We start from the raw sequence: 19,276 nt of genomic DNA on the forward strand, positions 1-19,276 counted from the left end.
TTCTAAAGAGATCACTGAGTTCAAGCATGATACTATAATATGATGCTACTGTTGCAACAAGTCAGTTCGGGAAATTTCGTCCCTCCTAGATATTCCAACTGTGAGTAGTCTTATTGCAAAGTGGAAGTGCACGCTCTCATCTCTTCAGCTCTTGTAAAAGATCAGTCTTATACTATGTCTGACAAACTGGCAAGGTTGCGTGTCTGTGCTTACACTGCATGAACACTCTCTTCTCCGCAGCTGTGTCCGTAGCAGTGACACACCCCCTTGCCTGTTCGGATGAAAAGACTGCAATCGCACACTCTCTCATGCTGTGGCACTGTCCATATCTGATTGGACAGTGTCACAGCCATAGTAACACGCCCCCTTGACAGTATACGCCCCCTTGACTGTTCAGGGGGTTATTTAAATATCGGGCGCCAAATATAACGGCACCGATATCTAAATAACGGTGGGAAGAAGAAAAAAAAAAGAAAAGTGCCCCAGGGTTTGTGCAGCCCTCGCCATTACATGCTGCACTCAGCTGCACATGTATGGGGATGTGAAAGGTTCTCTTTAAGATTGGCTTAGGCCTCTTAGTACCAGTAAAGGGAATCAGCATACCAAGACATTTTGGACAATTGTATGCTTCCGACTTTGTGGCAACAGTTTGGGGAAGGCCCTTTTCTGTTCCAGCATTACTGCGCCCCAGTGCACAAAGCAAGGTTCATAAAGGCATAGTTGGGTGAGTTTGGTGTGGAAGAACTTGACTGGTCCACACAGAGCCCTGACGTCATCCCCATCAAAGACCTTTGGGATAAACTAAAACGGAGATTGCGAACCAGGCTTTCGTCCAACATCAGTGTCTGGCCTAACCAAGTCTCTTTTGGATGAATGGGCAAAAATTCCCACAGACACACAAATATTGTAGAAAGCCTTCCCAGAAGAGTGGAAGATTTTTTAGCTGCAAAAGGGGGACCAACTCCATATTAAGGCCTATGGAATAAGAATAGGATGTCATAAAAGCTCCTTTAGGTGTAATGTGTAGATGTCACAATATTTTTGCCCATATAGTGTTTATATATTTTTCACCATTTCTTTAATGACAGCTGTTGGGTTGACATAGAAGCCGTGTAGAATTAGAAATGTACGACAGATTCTTTGCTCCATTGTTGTATTGCTCCCAAAGTTAACACTTCCAATAATCTGAATATGTGTAGCTTCACCACTTACTGCAAACTATCTCTCTGTAACAATGGCTGTATTTTTTGCATATATATATTGTGTATTGTACTTTGAAAATAATAACCAAACATCCTAGCATAAACTGGCATATTTTAATGGCTTTTTTGGAATTTATATAATTGTAAGGTAGTTACATAATGAATAATATTGAACAAGATTACAATTGGATTGTGAAGCTAATGTAGTTATATAATATGCCTGAAAACTTTTTCAAAGTCCCCGTTTAATCATTAAAACATAAGAATCAAATATAAAAGCAACATTCACACTGAATCATTTTGCGGAGGACTTAATTCTAATGATTAAATAGCACAATTCAATACACGTGTGCGACATCTCCTGGAGTGGAATAAAACATTGTAGAAGTTTTACCATTTACATTGAAAGAAGAAGAATTCTTCATCTCTAGCAGTCTGGACTACTGAACAATGAGATACATTTATTTACAGATGTCATTCACTCCTATTCTAAGCTAGGTGCGTGTATTAAAAATTAATAACCTTGGAAAATTGCTGAGGTACATAGTTATCTATAGATGTCGTGAGGGGAATAGCAATGATACAGTGAAGAAATTAGAAGAAAATGTTCCCGCAACAAAGAACAAAATGACCAGCAACAAAGTGTGAAGAAAATTATTAGTATATATTTTTTATTATATCTGTGTGTGTGTGTGAGTGAGAAATTGAAGCACTCCACTAACAGACAAGTGCTACTCAGTGCTAAGCTACACATTGTCATAGTAATAAAAGTAGCTGACTAAAGAATTCTAAGAAAAATGTCTTGCCCATAAAGGGGTTGACCACTTTCTAATGAAATTTCTAAAACCTCCTCAGTTGCTGTGTTCTGACACAGGCGACTGTAAATACACCTATCACTTATCGCTGCAGTTCATTTTAGGGCCCCCTGCTCCCCCTGGAATGGCTTAGTAAACAGTGGACGGTGCAATTATTCCATCCATAGCTTTCAAAATGGCAGCAGTCAGGTGATTTGGTCACGTGACCACCTCCCCAATTGCCTGCTCTTCTGCGCCAGTGCTGAATACCTGTAGTGCATGCGCAGATACAGAAGATTCTGCTGCCTGTATCTGCACACGCGCTAAATGTGTTCAGTCATGGTTAAGCGCCGATGCAGAATAGGCAGCTAGGGAGGCGGGCATGTGGCCAAATCACCTAACCGCCGCCCCTCTTGAAAGCTACGGATGGGATCATCGCGCCGTCCAATTTCACTAAGCCGTTCAAGGGGGAGCAGGGGGCCCTGAGGTGAAGTGCAGAGGTAAGTGATGGGAGTATTTACAGTTGCCTGCTTCAGAACACAGCAACGTAGAGCGTTTTAGAAATGTCATTATTGGCCAACCACTTTAGATCTTCCAATTCCAACAATATAATTACTTTTTAAAGAGTTGAATTCTTGGGAAAAAATTTAATTGAAGCAAAAACCCGTGCCAATGCTCTGATCAAAAGGATATCTGGTACTTACTTTTAAATCTTTGATGGCTACTTACTGCATTTATTTACAGATGTCATTCATATTCTAACGGAGGTGGGTGTATTGAACATGACTAACTTTGGAAAATGTATTCGATACATATTTATCTATACATATCTTAAGGGGAATAGCAATGATACAGTAAAAAAATTACTGTATCATTAAAACAAAATGTTCCCTTAGCAAAGAACAATATGACCATTATCAAAGTGTGACTATAGCATATATAAAATATAATAGCATATATAAATATATTATTTTTTTATACTTTATATATATATATATATATATATATATAAAAAGATAAATAAATATATAAATATATATATGTGTGTGTGTGTGTGTGTGTGTGTGTGTGTGTGTGTGTGTGTGTATGTAGCCATCTTTATCTTGATTCTGATAACTTGCTGCAGCGTGTTTTCACACACAAAAGCCATTGAAAAGTCATTGAAAAAGTCAAGAAAAAGGATCTTGCCACTGTGTATTTAATGCGTTAAAAGGCAAGATAAAGACAGCTACATCTGTACATACGTACGTGTGTGTGTGTGTGTGTGTGTGTGTGTGTGTGTGTGTGTGTGTGTGTGTGTGTGTGTGTGTGTGTGCGTGCGTGCGTGCGTGAGAAATAGCAGCACTCGGCTACTCATCGCTAAACTACAGATTGTCATATTGACACAAGTAGCCTACTGAAGAATTTTATGAAAACATTCTGTGTAATTTTCAGTTTGCCTGTAAGTCCTCCCCTTGCACATAAAGGGTTGGGCACTTTTTAATGAGATTTCTCAAGTGCCCTAAGTTGCTGTCTTCTAACATATGCAACTGTAAATATCATATCACTTACCCCTGTGCTTTATTTCAGGACCCCCTGCTTCCTCTCGAGCAGTTTAGCAAACAGTGGATGGTGGCCAGGTGATTTAGTCAGGTGAAAACCGTTTCTGTCTTCTTTGTCTCTGACTGCCGGCTGCCCGATATTAAGCTGCGCAATCGCTCGGGCAGCAAGCTTAAAGGGAAGGTGTCATGATTTTTTTTAAAATTATTATATGGCTTTTAATATGATATTAACATAAATTTTATTTATTTGTGTTCTCATGTTCTACTTTTTACTGTGTTTTTACTTTTACTTCTCTATGGGGGCTGCCATTTTTTGTTTTCATTTCTGTATGTGTCGATTAACGACACATACAGAGATGGAATACGGCACATACAACCCCATAGAGACTGCGAACGGGAGCCGTTCCATTCTCTGAAGTGTAAGCCATCTGTGTGGGAACGGTGCATGCGCCGCTCCCACACAAACCAAAACGAAGCTCGTTCGCAAAGCGAAATCCGGCGCCATTTTCATGTGGACCGGAAGCCGCTGCCGGACAGTAAGATGACGACTTCCGGCCGTGGCTTCTGGCCATATGTTCAATGAAGCAAAGGCGCAAGGAATAGGAGCGTAGACCAGCGGAGGCAGGTAATTTATGTTCGTGTATGTGATGTGTGTATTATGTTCATGTGATACTGTCTGCTGAGCCCTGTGTCTAATCCTCCTACACTGTGCAGTTGCTCAGAAAGTCGCGGCACACAGTGTAGGAGGTTTGAAGATTCAAACCCCTCCTTCTCCTGGCACTAGCCAGAAGAATGGAGGGGGGATTGTGTAAGGACACTAGAGGAGAGTGTGTCCACCCCAAATTTGCATCATAAATCAATGAGGTTGCTTTACCACATTGACCATGCTACAATTTTTGGAACTGCTCCCTCTAGTGCCCAGCACATGGAAATGTTATCAATTAGAATCTAATTTATAATATTTCCTGACTTGTGAAAAATTAAAAAAATTAAAACAATGTGTAATCACTCAAATACTAATTGTTTAACTGAAAAAAAATTATAATAATTTCTAGCGACACATTCCCTTTAAACCTGCACTGTATACATAGAGTTGGTGGTCCTCAACCGGTTAACCCGCACTGTGAATGCCGTAAAATATAACATAAAAAACAATGCCAGGTTTGCTATTTTCTATTTATGTTGCCTTTCAAAATAATATAGAATATGGTGACACAAAAACAAATACTTTTTTTTAACCCATTAAATTAACACTTATAGGGTTAAGAATCGTTCTAAAAGCTGTTTTGAATACTTTGAGCGGTGCAGTTTAAAATGGGGTGATTCATTGGGGTTTCCAATGTATGAACCCCTCAAAGTCACGTCAGAACTGTGCTGGTCTCTAAATAAGTAGGTTTTGGAACTTTTCTTGAAAATGTGAGAAATTGCTGTTAAACTTATAAACCTTGGAACGTCCTAGAAAAATAAAAGGATGTTCGAACAATGATGTCAACATAAAGTAGACATATGGTAAATGTGAACTAGGCTGCATCGTTAAGGGGTAAAAGGCTATGTAAACCTTTGAACGTAAAACAATGTATCATGGTGTTTAATGCAACTTTTGAATTGGTTTTTATAAAAAAAAAAAAATGTATAATTTTTTAAATCCAGCTTTGATGTATCCTGGAACGCTAAAACCCGAATCAGTCAGGTCAGCGGGACTGGCGGATTCGGTTTATAACTTTGACGTGATTGATAACCGGTGGATCCTGGGTATCAGAGACAAGCAGGACTTGCTGTCACCGAAGCAGTCAGTCACGCTGACCCGACGGATTTGGGTTTCAGCACAGGATACACAGAAGTTGTATATCAAAATTTAAATTTTGGGACTATACTTGGCTCTGTCTGCCCTCCTTCTGCTCCTAAGGCTGGATTCACATGAGCACATTACGTCCATAAGGGACAGACGTATTTCGGCTGGAAGTCCCGGACCGAACACACTGCAGGGAGCCGGGCTCCTAGCATCATAGTTATGTACGATGCTAGGAGTCCCTGCCTCGCTGCCGGACAACTGTCCCGTACTGAAAACATGATTTCAGTACGGGACAGTTGTCCGGCAGTGAGGCAGGGACTCCTAGCATCGTACATAACTATGATGCTAGGAGCCCGGCTCACTGCAGTGTGTTCGGTCCGGGACTTCCGGCCGAAATACGTCCGTCCATTACGGACGTAATGTGCTCGTGTGAATCCAGCCTAAATGTGAGTGACATCAGGTAGACCAGAGAGTGGTGGCGGAGTGTTGAGTGAGTGGTGAGTGAGTCAAACGCTTAATCACAGGACAGCTTGCAGCTTTTCCACACTAAGTTAGCGTGGGACAGCTACAAGTTGGGCTGTGATTGGTGAATCACTCCTAGCACACTGCACAAGCAATGATTTTGTAATGTGTCTGTAAAAAGTTTGGTTTTTCTGTGATTTTTAAGCAAAGTTGTCAAGTGGAGGTTGGCAACCCTGACCGGGATTATGTCACAGCGCCGCCTTTTCGCAGAACTGTCTCATTAGTACCCTTAAAGACCGCCATTAAAGGGTGTATGGGTGGTCATTAACCCGTTAGTGACCACGCCATAGTGTTTTGACGGCGGCCACTACCGGGCTTTATTCCAATGCAATAGCCTTTTTATGGCGCTGCATCGAAATAAGTAAACAGAGCAGGGAGCCGTTAAATCTCCCTGCTCTCAGCTACCAGAGGTAGCTGAGGGCTGGGGGGTATCCCTGCTCTAACGGGTGAGGTCGATATCAGTATCGATGTCACCCGTTTAACCCTTTTGATGCGGCGCTCAATAGCGAGCGCCTCATCTGAGTTTTTTTTGGAGAGAGGGAGGGAGCTCCCTCTCATCCCAATGACACCCGAAGATAAGATCGCCGAGTGTCTGTGTCTCCGATGGCAGCCGGGGGCCTAATAAATGCCAGAGGCATGGCCTAGCAGATGCCTGTTCGTTTTACACGGACAGGCATAATACACTGCAATACAGAAGTATTGCAGTGTATTATAAATGCGTAGGATCGCATAGTGAAGTCCCCTAGTGGGACTAGTAAAAAAAAAAAGATAATAAAAAGTGAAAAAAACAAAAGTGAAAAAAAATATGAAAAACCCACTTTTTTCCCCTTACAAATTGCTTTATTATTAAAAAACAAAATACAGTTATAAAGTTACATATATTTGGTATTGCCGCATCCGTAACGACCCCAACTATAAAGTTATTACATAATTTAACCCGCACGGTGAACGTCGTAAAAAATTAAATAAAAATCAATGCAAAAATTGCTGTTTTCTTTGAATCCTGCCTTAAAAAATGTCATAAAAAGTGATAAAAAAAGTCGCTTTTACACCAAAATGGTACCGATAAAAACTACAAGTCGTCCCACAAATAAAAACAACTGCATCGGCGAAAAAATAAAAAAGTTATGGCTCTTCAAATATGGAGACACAAAAACAAAGTGTTTTCACTGTGTAAAAGTAGTAAAACATACAAAGTCTATATAAATTTGGTATTGTTGCAATCGCAACAACCCGCTGAATAAAGTTATTATGTTATTTATACCACACGGTAAACGGTGTAAATTTGGGACGCAAAAAAGTGTGGCGAAATTGCAGGTTTTTTTCTATTCCCCCCCAAAAAAAAGTTAATAAAAGTTAATCAATAAATTCTATGTACCCCAAAATGGTGCTATTAAAAATTACAACTTGTCCTGCAAAAAACAAGACCTTATACAGCTATGTCGACGCAAAAATAAAAAAGTTATAGCTCTTGAATGAGACGATGGAAAACGTAAAAAAATAGGCTGGTCATTAAGAGGTTAAGGGGTAAATGAAGCTTTAGTTGTTGACATTATGTGGTAACGGTCAACATGCCACGGGCCACTGAGATTCTGCAATTATATACATTGCACCTAAAAATTATAATTTTGTTCTATTTCTAGGCGAGTAAAACATATATAATATAAGTATAATAATTTATTAGGTGTTCACAGGATAGTCTGTAAGCATTATCAATGATGATATGAATTCCTGATTGTTCAATACATGGCATTCAGTGAGTGATGTGTGCATAACACAGGGCTTAATGTATTTGTTTTATAAATCATGTGATACATTATTTGATCATTAGCTACCCGGTTTGAGCAAGAACTACTGAGTGTCAACAGACCCAAGTTAGCTCTATAATGTGAGCATACAGGTTGTAATTCCTACTGTAACTGGGAATATGTTAACAATAAAAATATATCTAAAGATAAAATGTCCCCCAATAATATTATATGTGTGGAAGAATAATAAATTAAGAAATAATTGAAACCGGAAATAGCCCAGCCCCTGATGACTAAAACATACCCTCTATCCCTTACATAACAAATGACCGTGATGCTCGTAGGCTTATGCGGTTTAATGTTGTTTTCTCATTTTACCTCCCTCCCCTTTCGTAATAATTTTTATTCCTATTTTTCTAATCTTTTCTTCTCCCTTCCCCCTGAATATGACTTGGATATGCTGAGAACTACATGAGTGTATTCCATACTTTTTTCTTTGTAGTTCCTTTTTTTCTGTACATCCTGCACTTTTCCTCCGTTGAGGAGTTTATGGAAAAATAATAAAGTACCTTTTTTTTTTAAATGACTGTACAGGAAAATATATCTCACTTTATTTAAGTGCAACTTTATACTATTAAAAATGAAAATATATATTGTGAATATGAAATGTGCAAAAGTGAAGCCCCATGTATCACAGGAAAAAAATATGAAAAAATATTATAGCCTTTAAACCTGTATGTATTGTATGTTAAAAAAAAAAAAAAAAGCCTGGTTATTAAGTGGTTAAACAACTCGAGTCCATCAATAATTAGAAAAAAAAAACTGCCTACGATCTCTTCAGTCAATGTTATAAAGTAGTATTTTACTTAATTTTTTTGATATGAGAGCTTCACAATCAAATCAAATTATATTTACTATGTCAACATATGAAATCAAATCTCTAAATCATTAGAAGCAAATCTTTGGCCTTATCATCTTCCAGTTTGTGCAGTCAAGGCGTATAACTGAATTAGTTTGGAGAAATAGTTCCCATACATTTGTAAATTTACGAACAGCAAGCTCCTATTCGCATGCACAGAGCAGCAGATTCTGTAGCGGAGATGAAAATTAAGACGGGAAGATGTGACACGTTAACCCTTAGGTGATTTATATTGCCACTGCACGGTTCACATACTGCAGCTTACCGAGAAACAAATGCATTTATATAATTAAAAACTCTGCACTTAAGTGTTTCTGCACATTAATATTTAAGCCCCTTGTTCGTAGAGACTTCAGCATAAATCCTGATATGGCTGATTAAGTCACAGTGTCATTTTCCTGCCTTCGCTGGCAAGAAACTATGTCCTAATCTTTTAGCTGTGACCATGAATAATGATAGGTAAGGTTCTGCTAACAACATGATTGGTGGTGCCACTTTTATTTTTATCTTAATTCTCAAGATAGATGTAAGCAATTGGAGGACTGCATGTCTGAGTCGCAAAAGAATGAGATATTTGGGGATTGTGTCTTGATTGCTTTGCATCAGTCTTATTTAAAGGGATTGAAAAGTGTGTGTATCCTTCATCACTACATTGTCACATGAAACATCTTAATTCTATGCTATGAGAGTCCTTAAATGCAATAAAGCTTGTTTTTAAGAAACATTTTGGGCAGATGTTTTAACTAATAATAAAAACATGATATTGGCTAGGCTACTCTGGGTTACAGGCCAGTACATAGTGTAATATGGCTCAAATTCCCAATTAGGGATAAGTGCTACTGCCCATGGTTTAATGTCTAACTCTTTACTATTGTCCCGAGTAATGGCGCTTTTTGGTCCTTGTCCACGGCATTTAATCTCTACTGCATATAGTAATGGATATAGTAAAATAATGCATTCAAGCCATAATCATACAATTATTCCTGCAGGAAGACACTCAAGTAATTAATGTTCTTCTACAGCCCAAATCCAGAGGACCCGGTTTCCCTTCTATCCTCTCTATGTCCTAATAGAGGATCTGAAAAGGATTAGTCTAACCACCAAACTCCTTGAAGATACTCCAATTTACCTTATAGCTTGGAGATATTAGTCCAGTGTTAACAAATCATAGGGACAACTTCCACCGTTTTCTAGTTAAGAATTTCCAGTTAACATTGGCAGCAGATAAAAGAAGGTAATTTATTAATATTTATCGTGGCCACACGTTTCAATGTCGGTCCGGCGTCTTCCTCAGAATTGGCCTGAGGAAGATGCGGGACCAGCGTTAAAACGGGTAGCCACGATAACTATTAATAAATGACCTTCTCTTATCACAATTTTTGGATGTTTGCAGTGCCCCTTTGGAATCCCCATTTTTTTTTCTTGCCTGGAAATTGTATGCATATTATAGCGGAGGTAGAATTCACCCACTGGTTGGGGACGGCAGCTGCTGACATCTGTCGACACGCATACACCAGTGTTGTACGTGGACTATACAACCAAACAAGTTGAGCGCTTATACCCCTAAAGCTCCCCCACGTCTCATCCTACTTAATATATCGCACGATGTGGCGCCCTATGTTTATTTTTCTTGTTCAGATATAAATACTGGCAGCAGGGTATACAGTTTATGATCAGGGCTGTGTCTCCAGTTCAATTAAAGGAGGAATACATACTTCATTTTCTACTTTACAAATTTAACTAGGTCTTGTTCTTGCCTTGCATGGAATGAATTATGTGCACTGTACTACATAATATCAAGAATACTGAATGCTAGGCAAAATGCAACAGAAGAGAAATTTCAATGCAGGTTTTCATTCATACAGGTATTTATATTTCTAATAGATGTAAGTAAAAACCAACTGGACCTGCTTGGAAATGACAAAGACATGTCAATGCTTATCTGAGTGGATACTTCAGTTCATATGCGGTAGAGGATAAAAAAAATTCTCAGCAATTATATTCTTGTTGGTAGTACCTGCCTCTATATGTATCATGGCTCCAAAGAAATTGGATTGAGTTGACTGAATTGCCTACAAGATTGTAAATAGTGAGATTAGAGGACAAACATCTGTCCAGTAAGCATTGTGAACCCTTTGGTTTTCCCCAGCTGTATAAGGAATTGCAATAGATTGTAACAAAAGTTCATAAACTTGATAATTCATAAGTGATACATATTACAAAAGAACACATGGATGACTAGAGCCTAATGACAACAGGATACTTACAGCAGCAACATTCACAAAATCATCATCTGAAAGTGTTTCCAACATCTCAGACACAGAGGTTCTTATCAACTTCAGAGTCAGCCCACTGACACTCCCGCTCCTTTACAAAGAGACATGAGAATGAGAGAGGGGTTACAAAAATAAATCCGTTTGAAATATCCTAAATCAGTTTCAAGTGCAATGTCAATAAAATGTATTGAAAAGCTTTTGTAGGTTCTTCATGTACGTCCGTTCCTTCCTCCTTGGGATAATAGGCATTTTAAGGTATATAAATGGCAGCTTGTCTGCTTCAGGGCAAAGCTCAAGCAGGAGGTATTGCAAATGCTGAAGAAACACATTTCAGTAATATAAAAGTATTTCAATCCATTTAAAACATCAGATGCAATCTATTCCATCAAAGTGACAAACTAGAGAATAGATTTTTTTTTAGTACAAAGCAATCTACTAGGCACATTAGGCTTGATGCTTTTCCCCCTGACATTAACCTAACAAAGAGTCCTCTATGGAAACCAAGAGATGCTTTAATAGACTCAACGTCTCACTTTTCACTCAGAATATACAACTCTAAATAAATGCCAAAATAAGTTATGAGGGGACGAATCAATAATAAACAAGCAAAATAGGAGGTTGGATGATTTCATGTTTCATACAGATATTGTATTTAATTTACACAGTTTACAATGTATATATATATTTATATATACAGGGTGTCACAAAAATTAGGTAACACCTACAGGGGGAGACTTGTTAGGCCATGTCACCAACAGGGTGGTCATCGTGAATGCCACCACATTGGATTCAACTTTAGTTTTTCAAATGGGAAGACACACAAACATTTCTTTTAGTACAGGCAATGTGAAGGATGGCGTTATTCCAAGCAGAACGTTTTGAGATTGTCCTTATTCCTGATGAATAAAGAACCTGTGTCATTGCAGAACATTTCAACCAATGCCACCCAAACAGACCTCCCATTACCTACACTGCAGTTGCCAACGGGAATATAAAAAAGTTATAGCACTTGAATGTGACGATGGAAAAACGAAAACAATTGCTTGGTCATTGGGCCCAGAACACATGCAGGGGGAAGGGGTTAAAGACAGAATTGTTGATGGTTGTGATAGCATAAAGCCAGATGTTTTGGTAAAAGTTCATCAGGAGGAAGAAAAGAAAAGCCGTAACACTCAAAAATGGTGAACAGCATATCAAACTAATTCTGTAGACCTTATGGTCAATATTATGGTTTTACATAAAATCACTGTTTTAACATGAGAACGAATAAAGTTACGTTACCATTAAGCATGGCATTGTTTTTCTAGTGAAATTTTCTACAAGTTTGATGCCACACACCTACCTTCCCATTTGAAAAATTGAAGTTGAATTCCAGATGGTGAAATTCAAGATGTCAGTCATGTTGGTGACATAGCCTAACAGCTTTCCCCCTTACCCTACAGCTTGTGTCAATTGGATCACAAACTGCCAAAACATTTTCATTTTATTTGGGTTTTCCTCACTTTTGGGACACCCTGTAAATATAGACTAAATATATGGATAAAAGTATTGAGACACTCCTGTTATATCATTGAATGTAGGTGTTTTATTCTGTACAATATATATATATATATATATATATATATATATATATATTCACACACATATATATATATATATATATATATATATATTCACATACATACATACACACACACACACACACACACACTATATGAATACAATTATTGGGACACACCTTTTAATAGTTTAATTCAGGTGTTTCATTCAGTCCCATTGCCACTGGTGTTTGAAATCAAGCACCTAGCCATGCAGTCTGTCTTTATGAACATTTGTGATGTACCCATTATTCAGTTCAGCCCCTGACGAAGCACCAGCGAAATGCCCGTAGGGTCCAGCAGTGGTCTCCCCTCCCAGTCCTGATCTCTAGGCTATCCTTGTACTGCGTAGGTGTAGGTATACTGCTCATTGTATGTCATACTTGCTTAAGATTGCACTTGCATTTATTGTATGTATAGGTATCTATCTGTGCAAACGTACCATGTCTATGCACTTTAGCTTTCCTTGGGATCGTGTGACTAGTTTAACATCTGGGGGGCCATGCTGCTCTATGTTCTGATTCCATCTTCTTACGAGGGTTCATGCGATTTTATGTGTACAGTTGTTTTTATGTGATTTCTTGTGTTTAATTGACTTTAATAAAGAGTGTTCGGAATTTTTTCAACTACTTGGTCGTGACTTGTTTCTTCTTCTGGTTTGTTATATTAGTCACCAGGACCACTGGTATAATTTGGGGCTTTGTTCGGTTTGCTAAATTTCTCATCTTCAGCACATTATTCATTATTACAAAAATGTATCAATATAAACAGAGCAGAAAAACATTAAAGTGAAAAAAAAATAAAAGAAAAAAACATATTTCCCCAACCAAATACAAAAAATACCCTTGAAAATAAATAAATGTATACATACACATCTACCAGAATTAGCATGTCCTTTGGAGACGCAGCTCCTTGTATGTACCTAAAAATTAACAGAAAAACAAAATATGTATTTTCTATATTAATCAATTTATTACAAACTATCTCTATTAAATTTTATCTAAAGACAAATATAACGTATAATACATATTTTATTATTTTCAAAACATCACTTAAATGTATCTCTTGAATAAAAATGATTAAATAAACTCTCTAATTCTAATATATTTGCTGTGCATAATGAAATCTGACTGAAGTTCTACGGTTCCAATTTGCTAGCATTGTTTGATGAATGACACAGTCAGGGCGATCAGCTGTTTTGGAAAATGGATTTGTAGAATAATAGTTTTTTTGTTTCCTTTGCTTACAAAAGTGTTTACCAGATTTTCAATGTATCCACTTACTGTAACCTTGTTCTAATTACAAGTATTGTACCTATTCTAGTAGTGTGTATCAGGAAAAGTTTTCAGTGGAACACAATTAACTGTATGAGAAGGATGTTTCAGGCAATAAACTAAAGGTCTTTTGAAAAAAGGAACTTGAATGGCCTTCTGTTATATTAAGGCTAAAGTGCCTTAGGTATTTCACGAATACAAAATTAGAGAACATCTACTTCCCACTCAAACTCTCAACATCTATTTTGAATCTCATAATACAGAGTACAACAAAAGAATTCCATAGATGCAGCTGTGTATGGAACATAGCTCCCTAATTGATATATCTTATTATAGAAACTAGATACATGCTACCACATATCACTGACCTCTGCTCTGCGCACCATTGACTATGTGTGTATATATCTGTAAACATGTATGTGTAATGTGTATATATCTGTAAACATGTATGTGTAATGTTTCTATCATTTGCCATTAAACACAGTGAGATTAGAAAATGTTTTGTTTTCTAAATGAGGTACCAATTAAAATAGGCTAGAAAATGCTTATAATGCGCTAACATAGGAAGATATTAATTATTTCCTAGACAGGTAATTTTAATAATTGCCTTATTTATAAAAAAAAACACAAAAAAATATACACATTTAATTACTGATCATTAATTAAAAAAAACAATACAGGCTACTTAATGAGGTCTGATATTCAGATCTGTTCTGTTCAGACGGGTTAAGGGTTGTAATTTCTAATTAAATAGTAGAATAAAGGTCACACTTATTGTCCCCTTAAAGTTTAGCAGAAACCACAACCATTTCAATAGACCTCTTCAACAACCACAATTCATTACAATGATATTTGTAAGCATGCTATTTAGTGTTCTTTCATATAAAAAAAAAAAGAAGCGGTGAGACCAAATGATCCATATTTATTAATTTCCTTAATGCCCTTTTACACAGGACAACTATCGGGCAAACGAGCGTTGCGGGACACTCGTTCCCGATCATTGCCCTATGTAAACAGGGCAACGATCAGCCAATGAACGCTTGTTCATCGGCTGAATGTATTGTTTATGTTGCTAGAAATAGTATCGTTGTCAGCATCACATCTCCCAAGGAGATGCCGACAGGATAGAAATGTATGAGGACAACCAATCGGAGTAACGGGCACTCGTCCCCATACTAGCTCCTTGTGAAAGGAGCAAACGAGCGCCAATCAACGAGCTGTCTCATTGATTGACGCTGGTTTACACGGCCCATGTCGGCCGTGTAAGAGGACCCTTACTTCTTTTCTAGATATGTTAATAGCAATTATCCACTGCCTGTTAGTGAACATAGCACAATAATATATAAAATAAATAATCCATGTCCACTCACCATGGTCTTCTCCGCACATCATAAAGATCAATTTTATTTGGCGTTCTGCTCTTATCCACCCATGGAGAAGCTAAATAGAAAATGGTAATACTTATTTATAAGCAATAATTTGACTTTGCCTTCATTATCTTTACAATGGAATTAAAAACATCACGGAGGTCAGAAAATAGCAATTTGTTAGTAGGTGATCAATAGCTCTTGTATGCAATATAGCTCAGCATCTATAAAATAACTTATGTGAATATTGCAAATAATATACTATTACAGCAAATATTTTTTTCTTATTGGTATTTCTATTCATCTATATATAGAAAAGTATTTACAAAAAATAACTAATATTCTACATTTACACATGTGAACCTTCTTTTATAGGCATATATTACTATGATACTGCTATTATTACTTTTATTCCTATTTCTATTAACCCCTTGATGCCTTATCACGTACATGTACGTAATAAGCGTTATAGGGAAGTATGGAGTGCGCTCATGGGCTGAGCGTGCTCCATATGCTGCGGGTGTCAGCTGTGATTTACAGCTCACACCCAGGACTAAAGGCCAGGAACAGCGATTTCGCTGTTCCTGGCTGTTTAACCCTTCAACTGCTGCGGTCAATCGCGACTGCAGCATCTGAGGTATTGAAAAGAGGGGGCGGCCCCCTCTGACAGCACATCGGCGCCCCCACAACGTGATCGAGGGGTGATGATTGTTGTCATGGCAGCCCAAGGGCCTAATGAAGGCCCCCAGGTCTCCCTTCTGTCTGCCTCTGTTAAGCCTTAACAGAAGCTTGTAAAAATGACAATATACTGCAATACATTACTATTATAACCTATTGGTACATTCAGGAAAAAGTCTTGCCAACGTACACATGTAAGGTGTAAGGTGTATACTAAAAACCATGTGGGGACAAGACAGTGTTCAAACCAAGTATATCTTGGTGCATTGACCCACAATACTTAGTATATTGCTTTGCTTGAATCATCTTTTAACTGTTGGTATTTCTAATAAAGTTTGTATTTTTCTTATACATTTTTGTTGAGTTAATTGTACCACGCACTCTATAGGTTAAATACATTACTATATTTTATGTACCAAAAACTACTTTATCGTTACTGTATGGTAGCGATAAACACTACAGCTCGTCCCACAAAAAAATAAGCCCTCACACCTCTCAATCTACGGAAAAAAATAAAAAAGTTATGGCTCACAGAATGTGTTGAAACAAAACAATATTTATTTTTAACAAAAAGTTGTTTTTTTAATGTAGTAAAATATAAAAAAAATATATATCAATTTGGTATCACCATAATCATATTGAGCCGCAGAATAAAGTTAAGTTAATTTCAGCCCACAAAGAATTTCTTTTCAGTTTCCCAGTACATTATGTGGCACTTTAAATTCCATTAGAAACTACAAATCCTCCCACAAAAAATAAGCCCTCACACCATTCTATTGACAGAAAAATAAAAAGTTATGGCTCTTGGAAGGCGGGGAGTGGAAAACGAATATGAAAAAGCTAAAAATGGCTCAGTCCTTAAGATGTTTGGAACAACAACCCAGTCGAGTTCCTTCAAAAACTGTGTTCACGTGTACCTAGAAGAATTGATGCTGTTTTGAAGGCAAAGGGTGGTCACACCAAATTTTTGTTTGAGTTAGATTTCTCTTCCGTTCATTCACTTCACATTTTGCTTTTTGATTAAAAAAAAACAACTATTAACACTTCTATTTTTGAAAGCATTACTGTGCAGCATTTTTCCACAATTAGCTAAAACTTTTTCACAGTACTGAATATCAGGAGAAGTTTTCATTGGAACACAATTAACTGTATGGGAAGAATGTTTTAGGCCATAAAATAAAGGTCCTTTGAAAAACGGGACTTGAATGGCCTTCTTTTATACTGAGGCTAAAGTGCCTTAGGTATTAAGATGTTGTGTAGATTAGTTTGACAGGACCAGTCCTGCATAAAACCACGCTGATGCTGCGTTATAAGTTTATTTTCATTAAGATACTCCAGAATAACATCTCTTAGAAAACGTTCAAATATTTTACCCCCAATGGAGGTTAAACTTACAGGCCTATAGTAGCAAGGCTCACTTTTTGACCCCTTTTAAATATTGGAACATTTGTTATGTGGAACAGACCCAGTCATGATAGAATCCTTAAATATTAGTAATAAGGGTCTGTCTTTCTCGGCAGTTTCCCGCAGAACGCGGGGGTGTATGCCATCCGGTGATTTGTCTATTTTAGTGTTTTAAGGCAGAGCTGCACTTTTTTGCTGGGATATGTAGGTGACATTTAATGGAGAATTTACTTTATCTCTAATCATGTCATCGGTCATTGGATTTTCCTGTGTAAATACAGTAGAGAAAAAGGTGTTTAGTAGATTGGCCTTTTCCTCCCCCTACTCCACTATTACACCCAGATGATTTCTGAGAGGGTTAACACTTTCAGTTTTTAGTTTATTATTCATTTAGTCAATAAAAAATAAATAAATATATATATATATTTAACTTTCTTTGGCAACGAGTGTAAAGGATCTGCCAGGCACTGCTTCAGGGTTAACTCCCAGAATTAATCAGTCAACACCTGAGTGTACATCCCTGAGACAGACACCAGCTTCCTCCACTCAGGCTGGCAGGCTTAGGAGTGGGAGAGCCTATCGCAACCTGGCCAGACTCAGCTAGCTCCCGCCCTCGGTCTATTTAAGCCTGCTCTTCCTGTCCATCTGTGCTTGTGAATTCTTTCCTTGAGGTTTCCTGGCCCAGCTACAGCTCCTGCTACTTTTTGATCCTGCTCCATACAGACCCTGGCTTACCGACTACTCTTCTGCTTTTCGCTTTGTACCTCGCACTCTCCTGGCTTGACTCGGCTCGTTCACTACTCTGTTGCTCACGGTGTTTCCGCGAGCAACTGCCCATTTCCCTTGCTTGTGTTCCCTTGTTTGTTTGTCGTGTTTGTCATGCACTTACTGAGCGCAGGGACCGCCGCCCAGTTGTACCCCGTCGTCTAGGGCGGGTCGTTGCAAGTAGGCAGGGACAGAGTGGCGGGTAGATTAGGGCTCACTTGTCCGTTTCCCTACCCCCCCCCACCATTACAAATTCACAAGCCCTATACCTAGTCTACCCTGGTCCCTGACACCATTATGGAACCCCGTGAAACCCTGGCTCAGCAAATGCAGGGTCTCTCCCTACAGGTCCAGGCCCTGGCTCAGAGGGTCAACCAGCCTGATGCTACCTTGGTAGTTCCCCTCACCGCACCCCTTGAACCCCACCTCAAGTTGCCCGACCGGTTCTCAGGTGACCGGAGGGCTTTTCTCTCCTTTCGGGAGAGTTGTAAGCTTTACTTTCGCTTAAAGCCTCACTCCTCAGGTTCTGAGAGCCAGCGGGTGGGTATAATTATGTCCCGGCTCCAGGAAGGGCCCCAAGAGTGGGCCTTCTCCTTGGCTCCTGGCGCCCCTGAACTTTCCTCCGTTGATTGTTTCTTTTCTGCCCTCGGACTTATTTATGACGAGACTGACAGAACTGCCTTTGCCGAGAGTCAGCTGGTGACCTTACGTCAGGGTAAGAGACCTGTTGAGGAGTATTGCTCTGACTTTCGGAAGTGGTGCGTAGCTTCTCGGTGGAATGACCCTGCCTTAAGGTGCCAGTTTAGGTTGGGTCTGTCGAACGCCCTGAAAGACCTGCTAGTTAGCTATCCCTCTTCTGACTCCCTAGACCAGGTTATGGCTTTAGTGGTACGACTTGACCGACGTCTCAGGGAACGACAACGTGAACGTTTATGTGTTTTTTCCTCCGACTCCCCCATGATGCCTCCCGAAGTCCCGTTGCTTCGTTTGTCCCCTAAAGACTCAGAAATACCTATGCAACTCGGGGCCTCCGTGTCCCCTCAACAACGTAGAGAATTCCGCAGGAAGAATGGTCTCTGCTTCTACTGTGGGGATGTCAAGCATCAAGTAAACAACTGTCCCAAGCGTAAGAATGCTGCCAGAGAGCTCCCGCGTCTAAGTGATCATCGGGGAGGTCACTTGGGCGCACAGGTATTTCCCGTAAATATGAAACGTACTAAGATATTGCTTCCCTTTCAGGTCTCGTTTGGTGGTAGGTCTGCTACCGGCAGTGCCTTCGTGGATTCAGGGTCCTCTACTAATATCATGTCTGTGGAATTTGCTATGTCTCTTGCTATGCCTCTGATTGATTTGCCTAAACCTGTTCCGGTAGTGGGTATCGACTCCACTCCTCTTG

General features: G+C 38.8%; 1 protein-coding gene across 5 annotated transcripts in view; it reads right to left on the reverse strand.

Annotated features, from left to right (window-relative positions):
• CACNA2D1 (calcium voltage-gated channel auxiliary subunit alpha2delta 1) overlaps positions 1–19,276 on the reverse strand; it is a 737,376-nt gene that overhangs the window by 174,282 nt on the left and 543,818 nt on the right. For all 5 annotated transcript variants that reach the window (XM_075857358.1, XM_075857356.1, XM_075857359.1 and 2 more), the window contains 3 exons: positions 15,037–15,106; positions 13,264–13,314; positions 10,786–10,885 (listed from right to left, as the gene is read on the reverse strand). In XM_075857358.1, the coding sequence (XP_075713473.1) occupies positions 10,786–10,885; positions 13,264–13,314; positions 15,037–15,106 (221 nt within the window). The remainder of the gene's footprint in view (positions 1–10,785; positions 10,886–13,263; positions 13,315–15,036; positions 15,107–19,276) is intronic.

This window comes from Rhinoderma darwinii, chromosome 3 (genome assembly GCF_050947455.1).
Source record: "Rhinoderma darwinii isolate aRhiDar2 chromosome 3, aRhiDar2.hap1, whole genome shotgun sequence".
NCBI lineage: Eukaryota > Metazoa > Chordata > Amphibia > Anura > Rhinodermatidae > Rhinoderma > Rhinoderma darwinii.